Source organism: Lytechinus variegatus, chromosome 6 (genome assembly GCF_018143015.1).
Source record: "Lytechinus variegatus isolate NC3 chromosome 6, Lvar_3.0, whole genome shotgun sequence".
Lineage (NCBI taxonomy): Eukaryota > Metazoa > Echinodermata > Echinoidea > Temnopleuroida > Toxopneustidae > Lytechinus > Lytechinus variegatus.
In genome coordinates, this window is record NC_054745.1 from 6,314,007 (window position 1) to 6,329,388 (window position 15,382).

General features: G+C 36.3%; 1 protein-coding gene across 3 annotated transcripts in view; it reads right to left on the reverse strand.

Moving 5' to 3' along the window:
• Positions 1 to 3,957: 3,957 nt before the first annotated feature.
• Positions 3,958 to 15,382, reverse strand: part of LOC121416922 (transcriptional activator protein Pur-beta-like) — a 59,459-nt gene continuing 48,034 nt past the window's right edge. For all 3 annotated transcript variants that reach the window (XM_041610452.1, XM_041610453.1, XM_041610454.1), the window contains exons 3-6: positions 12,195 to 12,416; positions 9,927 to 10,047; positions 7,951 to 8,066; positions 3,958 to 7,120 (exon numbers count right to left, since the gene is read on the reverse strand). In XM_041610452.1, coding sequence (XP_041466386.1) covers positions 6,980 to 7,120; positions 7,951 to 8,066; positions 9,927 to 10,047; positions 12,195 to 12,416 — 600 coding nt within the window. In that variant the 3' untranslated portion in view covers positions 3,958 to 6,979. The remainder of the gene's footprint in view (positions 7,121 to 7,950; positions 8,067 to 9,926; positions 10,048 to 12,194; positions 12,417 to 15,382) is intronic.

The following is a 15,382-nucleotide window of genomic DNA, read 5'->3' on the forward strand; positions in this document are numbered from 1 at the left end:
GTTACGATTGATCGGATCAATGGTAACTCTTTGTTTGCAATTGATTGTCAAACTTGCGGAAGATTTTAGGACCTCAACTTGACTTGAAATTGATTTTCAGTTTCTTGCAATCAAATGCAAATTTCTGTTCCAAATTTACATTTGATAAACTGGATCAATTGTTTTTAAACTGCTTCTTAAAAGAAGCAGACCGGGGCCTTGTCTTACAAAGAGTTACGATTGATCCAATCAATCCTAACTCTATGGAAATCCATCAGTGTCTTAATTTTTTTCAATAGAAAATTTGCGAAAATGTCATTTTGTGAACAAAGGAGAACACCCCAAATTGTCAAGAAATCAATGAATTTATGGATATACATTCATATCTAGAATTTTTTTGAACAAAAACGCATTTTATATGTTGACTTTGCTGGCAGGATTCAAAATGAAATTTACAATCAATTGTCGGACTTGTGACCGATTTAGGGACCTAACATTTACTTGCAATTGATAACAAGTTCCTTGCAATTCTCCAATAGAATGCTTTTATTTTCACCCAATGAGGGCAGCAGACTGCAAACTACTAACTGCTCTTTGACTGAAACAACACAACATACCTTTTTATCAAAATCCTGTGTAGATACAGTTTCTCGAGTATATTCATGAAGATTATAAACATTCCTATCAAAATTCTTAAAAGAAGTTGGAACCATCAAAGGTAATATCATTTGGTTTGGGCCCTTTTACACGAAGAGATACAGCAATACTTGAAGGCTGTAATTGATTGCAACTGATTATTAACAGTTTGCCATGCTTTTTTTTTAATAGTTATGATCCATTGTAGAATTGGTTTTATCTCATGTTTCTTGATTTGGGCCATTTTACATGAGATGAATTCAATCTTTGCAATTAATTGCATTTTTTTGTTCACAGTTTGCCATGTTTTTATGTATGATATATTGAACAATTGATTACATCTTTTGTTACATGAAATAAATGTTTGCAATCGATTATGACTTTTTTTCTTTACACAGTTTGCCATGATTTTTTTCAATTATGAACGATCAGATCAATCACAATGCTTTGTCAGTCAGGGTTAACAACCAAGATTGGCATCCACAAAATTTGTTTTGAATGAAAATTATTCAACCATTTGAACTTAGGAAATAATCAAAAGTAAAGGTTGACTAAGACACTTTGACTCAAGCTTAACTATTTAACTTATCAACCAATCATACTGGTTACTGAACAAAACTATTTTAACTAGCCAGAGGTAAGAATAGTCACTTGTTGATCATATAACATATACAATTAATCAAAATAGAATTTAGCCGGAGTTCATCCAGGATTACAATGAAATGCATTCCTGTCCGAAACATCTTGAACAATCTTATTTCACTCAAAGTTAACCTCTTCATGAGCAAGATTCAACTAATCTAATGGAGTACATTACACAAATTTCAAATTATCTTGTACATGTAGTATCCTTCCACTAACTTCCATGTATTATTATTTAAAAACAAATCCATTAATTTCTTAAATTCAATCTTTAAACCAGTTAAGTTTTACTATTCAAATGGAGATTAGCTAGTTTCTGAAAAATTAGAATGCACAGTTGCACATTGCTGTACATGTAGCATTACAAGCAGATACATTGTAGCATCTTCCCTGAACCAGAGTTTTAATATCTTTAATCATTTTCAAACTCTTAATTATTACACAATACTTGAAAGCATTACTTACAGAGTGCTTTAAAACTTGCAATGCATATCCCAGTAGCATTACTTACAGATAGATCTATTGTAGCATCTCCCCTGACCAAGGGTTTCAAACTCTTAAACCATTTTCAAACCCTTATTTTTAAACTCTTAGTTATCACACGATACTTAACAGAATCACTTATAGTGCTTTTAACCATTATAACCATCATAACTTGCAATAGTGTACAGGACATGCAAACAAACTGCAATAATAGGAGCCAAGCTATTACCTTCAGAATCAAACACTCTAAACCAATAATCATTTAATCTCATACACCTTTACAAGTTAACCTACTCAAATTCAACCTTTACTAGTTATCCTACACAACCTTAACCGTTCACTGATCCACTAACCTTTTCAAACGCAAATCAAATATAGGAGGACTGAATAAATACTTGATAAACCATTAAAAGTTATGCTAATCCTTTAACTTCAATCTCAAATCAAATACAGAATGACTTAGTATACTGTATACTTGATAAACCATCATCTACACTTAACCATTCATGAGTTCTGCTAATCCTTTAACCATTTCAATTTCGACTCAAATATAGGATGACTTAATCTATACTTGATAAATCATCACCTAAACCACTAGCAAATAGCAGTTACGCCTACTTGAACCTTCAATATTCATCAAAAACAATATTACCAGTAATTAATCCTTTAACCACTCAAATTTGGAGACGATATATATTTGATAAACCATTAGCTAAACCTTTCACCATTTAAGCTACCTCATAGACAGCTTTACACTGAATCATATCAACATTCTTTCAACGCGAAAAAGCTTGAAACTTGAGCAAAATAACATGCAAAAAGGGATAATATCCTAAATGACGAACTATCTTAAAGAAATTCTTCAAGCATGTAGAACTTCTCGGGCCAAACAAAAACCCAGACCTTACACTTTCTTACCCTCCATACTACCGTCCTGTATATCTTAACATGCAAACAGATTACACAACGATACAATGTTGTCTTACACATTTTTTTTCTTTTTTTTTCTTCTTTCTTTTTTTGGTGGTAAATATCACTTCAACATTCTCACTTTCACAAAAATAAATAAAATATGGAAAAGAAAAGGAAATAGCAACAGAATCTGCTTCATTCTCTAGGCTTAGTTTTAACTTTCTGTGGATTAATTGAAGAAGGAAATACAACCAGTGAACTTGAAAATTGAAAGTAATATGATGTTATATTCCTACTTCGATCTGTACACTCCATGCCAAGATAAGTGGTTTTGGGGTATGACTCCACTTGAGATCAACCCAGTGGGTGATTTCAAGTCCGGTGTTGGCCTTGGTGTTGAAATTATTATTGCTTCCCCTAGCTCCAAAACTTATTCAGAGTTTTTAAAACCTGATCCAGATCACATTATTGACATCTCAACAACCAGTGAGTGACTTTTCGGGACCATCTTCATTTTATGTTTGGTGTTATAATCGTGTAAAAATTGACCCAACACCGACACCAAAAGGTCAACACTGAACTTAAAATCACCCAATGAATAGGATGAGGGGGGGGGGGGGACTTTATGTTCTCTCCGTCTCCTTTTCTTCATTGAATGAACAATTCAAAGCTTCAAATTGAAAGGTTTGACTTAGCTCCAAAACACTAAAATTCAAAATCATTGATCTTAAAATGTTTTATTTTCCTTCATATGATTTCTGAAAATAGTGCCAAACTAAACAGTAACTTTAATACTGAGTTTGAAAGCTGAATAATCGTCAAGGTCAACATATTTTTTCAGACCAGAAATGTGAACAAAAAGTGAGCATATGCTATGCTTAAGAGAATTTTCTGATTCCAAAATATTTGAATGAACAGATTGACCAGTATACATGTAGAATTCTTGAGATTGTTATAATCAGAAAAGGAAAAATGACACTGCATTTGACAGGCAATTGGCAATATAACCAATAAGAAAATAATATAGGATAAAACAAACATCCTTGCTGGTCCCCCCCCATCATTCATTCATGTTAATTCCATTATAATCATTTGGAGTTAAGATTGTGCTGTTTTCTAAACAAACAAAATGGAACAAGAAACAAACGAGCATAAATAATACACAAATGTACAACCAAACATGAGTTTACTAATCCTTTCTCTTTCCCCCGGAATCACTTTGTCCTAAATCAAACATTCCGACCCTTTGTCAATCTGCTCTAGTTTCTTTCCAAATGATAATTTTGATTCCCTGGGTAATCTAACATTAGTTACAGCTCCTAATCATCTCACAAATGTTCACCGGCTTTTTGAAACCATTTACATCTACAATTTCCTAATCCAATGATAAAAAAAGATGAATGAGCTCGGTTTGAGAATACAAGCCCTTATAAGTGACTGCTTTGACAAGAATCTTCTCTCATATGGATTGGCTTGAAATAAGTTTTAATCACAATATTAAGGGCATCAAAAAGAATACGCTTCGTTTAGATGCATGTGCAGTCTTGTAAAGCAGGGCTCGACATTAGCAATGGCCCGGGGCAACCAAAAATGAGAGTCAGGCCACCAAAATTCTGCAAAAGACCACACTTGGTGGCCCGTTCGGTCTACCAAAGTTTTGATAAATCGTAATCTTTTCTACTGTTTTAGTGCCACCAAATTTGCTTTTTGGGCCAGCAAAAATATGAAATTGATGATTTTGATGGACTGATCGGTCCAAGAAAAAAAAGTAAGTGTGGGGCCTTGTGAAAAGAATGCATTCTTCTCTTTAAAAAGCTGAAAAGACTGATATGAAGCAGGATTAGGGTCGCCAATGGCTGTAAATAAACATTAATACAAGTCAATGAAGATGGGTGTACCAAAATGGCTGCCAGTGAGTGGCCCTCACCGCTTACACTGTAATTGCAAAACAATAAGGTAGGAGCAAAATGGCTGCCAATTTCTTTCTCTATATATACCACTACAGATCTAATCCATACGTTAATAGGGCTACGTGGGGGCAACGGTGAACTCGCTAGCTAAACAAACCAACACTATACATTAGATTGGGAGATATATTTCTCTCTTTCTCTCAATGGCTTGAAACACCTTGTTGGTCATCACAACACAAAAAACACTCTCTATGATTATATAAATAACTCTATGAGGCATCTCCTGGCTACAGGGCTCCCGTAGGCAGGATTAAAAAGAAATGTGCAGAATTCTTTGTTTATAACAGAGAAAAAAAATAAGACAAAATATCCAATATTCATATATATATAAGCTTGACACAAGTGAAAAATGTAAATATAACTCTCTTAAGATTTATTTATCTCAGAATTTTTTTCTCTCTCTCTACACTGTGAAGGCCGAGATTTGTCAAACATTTCTGGCAATTTTGTACATGCTTGTTAAGGGGCAGGCGTAAGATTGAAATAATTTGTTGACCCGTTAGTAATTGCATGGAGTAACAGTGAACAATTTCAAATGATTTGATTTTTTTTCCTGATTTTTTGAAATTATTTTCATATTTCCGAATTCTGTGATCCAATGTGAATTGTACAGAAGACTGATAAAGTATTCACCTTCACTTAATTGATAGTAGAAAAAAATCACAAAATTAATGCCTTTTAGACAAAGTATCGAATACCACATATAGGCAAGGAAGAGTGTATGAATAAGCTGGAACAGATCACAATACCGTTTCATAAAGACTTGTTATAACAACAAATGCACAATCTCTGTAACAAGTTTACCATCAGCCAATCAGATTGAAGGATTTCAGTAGCTTTTAACAAACTTGTTATCATAACAAGTTTTGTGAAACAGGCCCCTGGACCACATGAACATTAATTCAATGGTTACGCTTGCCCCTGTTATAAAAAAGTAATCAAGTCTGATTCAGTCACTATAAAAGAGAAACAGGAACCAGATATATCCAGAAAAATAGAGAAAAGAAAACTCAAAATTCTGATGTTAGAAAAGGCTCTCTATCATAAACACATGTACAAATATGTCTCCCTCATTCTTTTTTTTTTACATCGTTCCTCTTTTTTTCATCAAATTATTAAATAGCTCTATTTTGTTATATGCAATCACACAGGCTGTTAACTCTACACATATTTCCGTAAAAAGGAAACTCCGTCTGAAGCGGTCTCACCATCCGTTTATCCGTGTCGCGGGCAATTCTGTCCTTCACCTGTAATCCATCCCCTCCTTCAATGTATCCCCATCCTGCGTGTCAGCATGAACAATCCGGATGCCAGTTTTATCCCACGGTCAGTTTTTCCTGTCCTTGGTCGGTGCAATTGAATCCTTGTCACGTTGTGCCCTTTCAAGCCTTGAACCGCCCCCCCCCCTTGTCCTGTTATTTATTGTCTTTTCAAATGGCTCATTGTTCCTCTGCAAATTAACTCCAATACCTTAAAATATTCTCTTAGACATTGTTAAAATCAAATTATTACAAAAGCATTGCTAAAAACCTTTTTCGTTCATCTTCTTTGCTTGGTTTTTATCACGCAAGCATATTGTGTCATACAATTGATACCAATCATGTTTTTTTTCTATTAGCAGGCATGAATTTGAAATATTTTGTCTTTGATTCAGAGGTAAACTCTAACAACACCCATTTCACTTTTCAAAATTTTCAATTTGGGAGAGTCAAGTTAGATCATTTTTTATGTGATCAGTGATATATCCAAATCGTGTATAAATATGATTTATATTTTTCTGGACAATTGGCTTAAAATTTAATTTTATGGATCCTTTTCTCACCTACCGAGACTTAAAATCATTGTCATGGCGATGTGTTCACAAAACAAAACAAAAAAGAAACTTTAGCTGTGTCCGCATACACATATTTGGAATTCATAAACTCGACTTTTTCAATTTTTTTGGTGGTTTATTGTACCAAATACATTGTTTCAATACCTTCTCTATTGAACCAACACACTTGCAAAAAAAAAATAATCATTCCTCAATTTCATTGATACAAAAAATCCATTTCAATATGATAAAATCTTTAGATTTATATAAATTATTATTTTTTTTATATCACAACTGTCTCTCCCACACAAATATCCATCTCATGTTGTTGTTGTTGTTTTTTCCCAAGCCATGAATACACACACTGTTATGTAATAATCATCTGTCATAGATTTCTTGTCTCCATTTTTTTCTCCTTTTTTTCGTCATTTTCCAGTCTTCTTGAGGCAGAGGGTATAGAGTCTGTTTCTTTTTTTTGTTTTTTTTTCTCTTCTGTTGAGGGGGATGAGGATTCTGAGGGGATTAAGGTGAGTGTTGGATTATCCTAATCTCCCTCGTCCCCTTGACCTCCTCCTTCGGGTGCTCTAATCTCCTTCATCCTGTCGACGTACTCTGAGAAGATGTCTCGGAAACGGGCCCAGGATCGCTCCGGAATCGTGACGGATGTGCGGAATTGATTTCGAGGCTGGGATGGAGGGTATAAAAGTGGAGAAAAAGAGGGTGAGAGGTGATGATGATGAAGAACAGCATTCGCATAACATCAAACATCGGTTTGGAAATCAATTTCTTAAGTATTTATTGTTTTATGAATTTCTTATGGATTTCTTTGTTTTTCAACCTTTTGTTTTTCTTAGTTTTTTTCACCAGATTTAATTGCACAACCTTTTTGAAGCATAATTATGCTAAAATCAATTGATTTCAGCTGTTTAAAGCAAAAATAATCATATCTTTATAAGATGAGAAAACTCAATTTGCATTGACTTTGTACACAAAATCAAGTTTTGGAACAAGTTTTGGTCTGACATGCACTTACAAATGTTGCGTAATTTCGGAACCCAGGCGTCGCAAATTTTGTCTCAAAAGATGCGTGACACTTGAAAGTATAAACTCTGTGAGTGGCGTGGTCAAAAAATTTCATGCGGCGGAATGATCGCAGAAAATGTTGAGGGGGGGTTGATTCACCCCCCCCGGTCACTTGAGGGTTAAATTAATCTGATCTAATAATAATAATAAAAATAATAATAGTAGTAATAATAAAAGTAATAGCTTCTTTTTCCGCTTCTTCAAAAACCACAATCACATACATGCACAAGCATAAAAATATACACAAGATACAAATAATAATATAAGTACAATCAAGATACAATGTACATTTGGGTCTTTCCAAGAAAGCGGGGCACAGATTGCAACATCCAAACCAAACATAACACCAACGACACTACACATTTACACATATAAATATTTGTCAAAAGAGGTATATCAGTCAGTTCATGAACTATCTAATCAGTTTCTAACCTGTACTTCACTGATCCTCATGTAAACTCCACGGAAGTTCTGTCCGATGTCAAAGTAGAAATTTTTATTTTCAACCCTAAATGATCTACTCTCTGGGACATTTCCTTGACCTTCCTCTGTGTATAAAAGCAATGTAAATAAGAAGATTAAAGCTTCACAACAAAACAAAAATAGAAGAAACTTTGTGAACGAAGATAATGAAATACAACACGAGGGCGAAAATCAAAGAGGACGTTTACCGCGCTTGCTAGCGTGGGGTTGGTAAAAACGTAAGTGTATGGTCTATAGTTCACCGGAAGATGGCGCTACTGTGCAAAAATTTGTGTGCTATATTCGAGGGCAGTTCATGAAACATAAACTTGCAAAAGTAGATACATCACAATAATCAAAGTAAATCTTTACAGCACTAAATACAAATGTTTCTAATTGCTGCATATTGTTTCCCCTGGCTTCCAATATCTTGTAAAACGGGGAAAATGTTGATTACCCTGTGCTTTCTTTTTCAAATTTCAATTTCCAATTTTGGATTGTAACTTTTTCCAATATATCTTTACTCTCTATCCTTATTTGATTCTGTGATGTTTTTTCTAAAAAACCTTGACCCGGAAGAAAATTGATTTTCCACTAAGGTCAGATTTGAGAAAACTGAGACTATTTTCAAAATTTGGAAATCCCTGAGCATAACAGCCAATCAACTACGTCACATGTTGTAACAAGTTCATTCAGATAATTTCCAATTTTGAAATTCAACTCATTCAAATTTTCCTATGCTATACACCCCAAATTCATCTAGTTACTCTGTGAGGGCATTTTATAATTCTACAAGACCCTTGCAAAGTTAAGTAATCATTGAACAGGAAAGTCAATCAATACCATTATATTCTGTGTCTAGTATATTCCAAATTTCCAATTTCCAATAATTTTCAATCTTGAAATTCAACTTATTCCAAATTACTTGTGCTTTTCACAACAATTATTCAGGAAATGTGTGAGGAAGGTTTCAAAATTTGGGAATCCTTGAAATGGAAATCTAATCCATCCCATCTTATATTTGTCTACAGTTTATTAACATTCCAACAATTTACAATTTGAAATTCAACTTATTGCAATTTTATCTGTGCTATCCACTCCAATTTCATTGAGTTTACATTGACAAAGTTTGGTAATCCTTGAACAGGAAAGCTCTTGAAATTCAACTTATTACAATTTACATGTGTTATCCACAACAACCATTTATGAAATATGTGAGGGCAATTTCAAAATTTGGGAATCCTTGAAGTGGAAAACTAATCCTATCCTATTCCCTACAGTCCATTGGCATTCCAGTAATTTCCAATTTGAAATTAAACCGATTCTAATTTACCTGTGGTACCCACTCCAAATTCATCTAGTAACTCTCTGAGGGTATTTTTGAATTCTACAAGACCCTTGACAAAATTTGGAAATCATTGAACAGGTAATCAAATCCCTCCTATCAGACGCTTTTAGAAGAATTAGTCTCTACCAAAATTTTTAAATTTTCAATTAGACAAGACCTTTAACAAAGTTTGGAAATCCGGGGACAGGAAAGCAAACCCCTCCTATCATATGCTTCTCACAGACGATTCCAATAATATCCAATTTTGATATACAACTTATTCCAATCTTCCCTGTGCTATCCACTCCAATTCATCAAGTTACTCTATGAGAGCATTAATTTGGAAATCCTTGAACAGGAAAGTAAATCCTTCCCATCACCTGCTTCTGACAGTCCATTCCAATAATTTCCAATTTTGAAATTCAACTTATTCCAATTTTACCTGTGCTATCCACTCCAAATTCATGTAGTAGCTCTGTGAGAGCATTTCTTACTCCTACAAGACCCTTAACAAAATTTGGAAATCCTTGAACAGGAGGGTAAATCCCTCCTTTCACATGCTTCTGACAGTCCATTCAAATAATTTCCAATTTTGAAATTCAACTTATTCCAATTTTACCTGTGCTATCCACTCCAAATTCATCTAGTAACTCTGTGAGGGCGTTTTTGAATTCTACAAGACCCTGGGCAGGCACGGCGATCTGTGTTCTTGGACCTCCTCTGTTCACTGTTTGTGACACCTGAAGGTATAAACAGAAAGAGATACCATTCATGTTTACAAATGAAAGGCAGAGTTCCAAAATCACCTGCTTGTTCAAGATGACTCATGGTTTAATGGACATAAACTACAATGGCCCATATTCCGAAGTCTGGTTTAACTTAAACTTAGGTTTAAAGTTGTGGTTTAAGTATGTATATCCAATTGTTACATAAATCACTAACAGTAAGGATATAATATTTCAGCTCATTTGGCTCTCAAATCATTCATAATTGTCTAGGAAGTATAAGTAGATAATTGTCTTCACCATTGATGAATCAGGAAAGAGCACAGTAAACGTAAGAAACACACAACTTAATAAAAATTTTGACACGTTTGGCTTACCATAATTTTAGCACAGAGTTAGACCATGGTCTAAGTTAAACCTGACACCATACAGGCCAAGGAAAACATCCCTCTAAAAGGAAAATCGAGCAAGACGGGGCCATGACCAGCAGTTCTACATCAAACATGTCCGAACAAATGCACATGCAAACTCCTTTTTTTCCACAGACTATAAAAGACTGGAATCGTCTCCCCTCCTCAGTTATATCCCAACAATCCCTTGGAACCTTTAAATCAGCATTTTTTAAATATTTTTTTTTCAATTTTAGCGATTGATCGTTTGCTTGATTTTCACAATTAATTATACATTGCAGTGAATGCAATCAATTGTAAAGTCGGGTCTAACTCTGCTCTAAATTTATAGGAAGCCAAACACTTCAAAATTTTATCTATTGTATGTTTTCAATGTGCACCGTGTTCTTTCCTAATTCTTTATCTCATTCATTCTTCTAAGACAATTGAGAATGATTTAATGAGCTGATTCATTGAATCTCTACCAATAGAGATTTATGTCACAATTGGCTATCCATAGATAGACCACAACTTTAGACCAGGGTTTAGAACAAACTTGACTTCAGAATACGGACCACTGTGTTCAATCTGGCTGGATACCAATCGGTGTACAAGCTTGGTTCACCATAAACTTAAGGCGACCGCACACCTTAATACGACCCGACTGGTCTACGACTGGCTTGCGACTGAGTGAGGGGAGATGTGATGCCAGCTTGGTAGTCGCAGACCAGTCAGAGATTTGACATGTTGAATCCTTACAACTGGATTGCAAACTCAATCCATCTTCCAGCCAATCAGACAGCAGAGTTGCGATGCGTACACGATATGCAATGCGCATACGCAGTACTAAGCGTAATTTTCTCAATTGCTGTGGCCAAAATACAAAAGGCGCATGCGTGAGTCACAGACAGCATGGTAGTCAGATCGCTAGGTGTGCGTGTCGAGGCATATGACTACCTTGCGATTCATCTCCCCTCACTCAGTCGCGGACCAGTCAGGTCGTAAGGTGTCGAGGCTTATGACTACCTTGCGATTCATCTCCCCTCACTCAGTCGCGGACCAGACGGGTCGTAAGGTGTCGAGGCTTATGACTACCTTGCGATTCATCTCCCATCACTCGGTCACGGACCATCGGGTCGTAAGGTGTGCGGTGACCTTTAGAGTTTAATACAATTGTTTGTTTCAATCATGAAACACTGCCAGGAACCAAACAAAGAGATAACATTGAATATCATTACAACAAATTATTGTGTTTACAAGAACCATTTGTAATGACTAAATTGTGAGGGATATGGTCAGATGTCACAAAATGATATGACTATGATAATCAAACCACTCTCGGCTATACATGTAAGAACTTCTCCAAACAGGTAATTTTATCAGAATAATTTTGGAGGGCTTCTTTTCATATCTCCTACGTATATATTCAACATTTTCTTTAATATTACAGTAAATAAGAGATATTCCAGGAGCTTTCTGTGCATTTTACTGGCGAAATTGATCCATGCTCCTGTGTATTTTCCCCTGGTTTCAAAGGTACTAACCATGTGTGTGTGTGTAATTCTTACTACGCCTTCGCTATAAGGCAACATGATACATGAATCTACTTGTAATACAAGTGCTTCGACTGGATTCTACTACTAGAGCCACACCAATAACACCAACACCAAACTGTCTGATGATACGCCATTTGAAATGAAGTATTAGCTTTGATCGGTCTGTAGTCGGTTTTGTTGATGTGGCTATGTACCCAGATCACCAAATATTGCTTACTTTTAAAAAGCGCCCCCGTGAGTTTTCTTTGAGGTCAAGGTAATACCGTCTGTTCTCTTTGACGATGACTTCACTTTTGAGTCGTCCGTCGTCTGGCGGGTTATCGTGGCTGGCGGGCCCAAGCTGTGCGTAATGCTCGCTGAAGTCCGTCAAGTGGTTCCGGAACTCGGCAGCGGCGGACATGCCCAACGTGAGCCGGCTCTTACCTCCTCTACCTCCGACCTGGGTCAAAGTTCAAAAAGAGAGAAAGAGAGGGGGGAAAAATAAGAAATAGGAGCGAAGATTTCTGTAACCAATTTAAAAATGTAACGGTCAAGGCCATTTTTTTTTTTCAAGGCACATTTATCCACAATACAACACAAATGAAAAAAAAGGCACAAAATACAAGCATGGCCATCAAGACCAATCAATATAGGGCATGATCGAGGCCACTGTAGTCCCACATGCAGACTCTCATGGAGGTAGACCAAGTGTGACAGCAACTGAAAATTATCTTCTACAGTCAAGAAAGAGGGGAATATCCTTTATTTTCTTGATAATTTCCAACTAAATTTGAACAATTACAAGCAATTACAAGGAACTAATGAAAATAGAAGGATGTTTCATGGATGTAAAAAAAAAGTGAAATTTCCTTAACTTTGGGGGAAAGATATTTTCTTCATACATCCAAACAGGTGTCAATATTGGAAAATGCTTATGCTTTGAACAGTCGTTTGAACGGCGTTAAATATTTTTGACTCAACCCTAATAATGTTCAATGACAACAAGAATAAAGATGATGAATTAATGATGATGGCATAATGATAATACTCAATAAAAAAAATAATTATGGCCACTTAAATATGCAGCACTCATATCACATTCAAACTCTGGTATTGTCACCTTCATATTGGTAAAGGATATTTTTTTTCCAACATGACTAGCTGCCACAAGATAAAAATGTATGTATGCGAAAGTGGCAATTATTTATTGCAGCACATCTATATTTAGGTGAATCTAGTTATCAATGTAATCATTAATGTGATGTTAATCACCCCGTGATGAGGTTATTAACAATGGTCACGAGAATGTCAGTTTGGTTTTGAGCAGCATTCAAAGTTGTTTTTATTCAACCCTGAAGTGGTAAACACAAATTCTTATCTTTATCAAAAATGCATGCTAAAATACCATGGTATGGTGCCAGTCCAACCTTGGGCAAATAAAAGCTGGTAGGTTTTAGCAATGAATATATCACATGATGATCAAAACAAAATATGTCACTAGTTATCCATGTTCTAGAACATACTTAAGACATCAATGATGCTTCCAAACAAGAGAGGGCGCTAACCATTCAACCTCTGAATTTCTTTGACAAAATCTAAATGGATGTTGCAGAATGGAAATAAAAAGCCCTGGTGATTATCTATGCTACCCATTAAAAGCATTTGTCAATATGCATGTATCCTTTCCAAAAAGTGGCATTTATACAGACTTTGCAAAGGATGATTAAAGCTGATGGGTATACACGCGGTTTGAACCTAAAACCTGCAGCTACAATACAGAGAGGACAGGCCACTGCCCCGAGAAGCCATTTAAAAGTTAATATTAAAAGATTTGTCCCCACCTCATTCAATCTTTTCCATCTTCCTAATAACCACTTGTATGATTTCATCTGGCTAATTATGTGCGATGCGAGTATTAAGTGTATAAAGATTTAGTGTGTGTCTATATCACTCTTATCTATAGTAGATGGTGAACTATTGCATAGGAAATCTTGATAGAGATGCGTTGCAATACACGTGTGCATAAATGATGTTGACACGGCGTCTAGTAGAGGTGTATATGTGCCTTGCATGGGTATACTGTATAAAGAGAGAAGAAAAAAAGCCTCTAGCCAAGAGCCTTTCTTCTCCTTCTTCCAGACATTTAAAATATATGTTGCACGTAAGCAGGCAAACAACGAGGGCAGCAAAACCAGACATCTTCACCTACATTTTGCACACGGCACCCATCTCCACCTCGAGATCACGGCTGCGCACCCCCCGCCTGCCCAGTGCCTAGGCAGAGTCAGAGGTCACACGATGGCTCGGAACTCCGCAGCCATGGGGTGATTCAGTGACTGTACCTGCATCAGACCGCGAGGGCAGCGCGATTCATGAAACCACCGGTAGCCGCAGTGACCCCCTCGGCGCACCTCTCACCGAGGAGAGGAGGTACTCCGGGAGGGGAGCGATAAATCAAAAGGTTTGGGTGCAAAAAATTTCTTTGGGTTAATCAGGACGATCAGGAGCATTCTTCACAAAAGATGCGTTGCACACGCCACGACCACAGTGGGAGTTGCTTCCCCTATACGTCATCCGACACATAATGTTAATGCAGAAGAGTGACATTTATATGCTATGTGTGGGAAATGGTCAGGCATGGGCTAGGACACTCCTGTGGTTAATGATACTAGTTATCTTACACAGGAAAGTTTCTTTTTGACACAATGAAGCGTCGCATACGCCGCCGCTCCAAACAACCTTGCGGGATGAACCCCTGTTTAAATGTCCTGGAATTTACCCATCATTGTTTTCTCTACTCTCCATGCATGCTTATATTCCGGTAATGGTCAAATATCAAAGCGGGATGGAATGTTCTGAAGGGTTTGGGCACCCTGAGATGGGGGAAGGGGGGGGGGAAGATGAAGTTAGGATGTTGACGAGACGAGGCTTCCCAGCCAGAATTCTATATTGGGATTGATCTTACGTATGACCCTGGCAGCTGGGCTCGAGGATCCCAGGGTGGTTTGGGTATGAACTCGTCACAATAACAGACTAATTGACCTGTCCATTCACTGACCAAACCAGCTCTGTTCACATTGAGGCAATAAACGGGTGGACTTCCAGATTAATATTAATTCTAATCACAATACATGTAGTCCCCAAACACATATCTTTAAAAAAATTTGATAGAATATTGAAACTAGAGGAAAATGTATAATGTAAGCACTTATATCAAGATACTACATGTATATGTACTTAAACATAGATCTTTTTTTTTAAAACCCTTTCAGGGCTCAACACTAACCCTTTTGTTCTACTGGTCCAAGCTCTTTAAGTCGGACCAGTAGAAACCCATTTTTTTCCATTTTTGTTGGTCCGAACATAAAATTTATTGGTTCCCCAAAATAAAGAAAAACATAAAAAAGACTTATTTTGCCGTCTTCT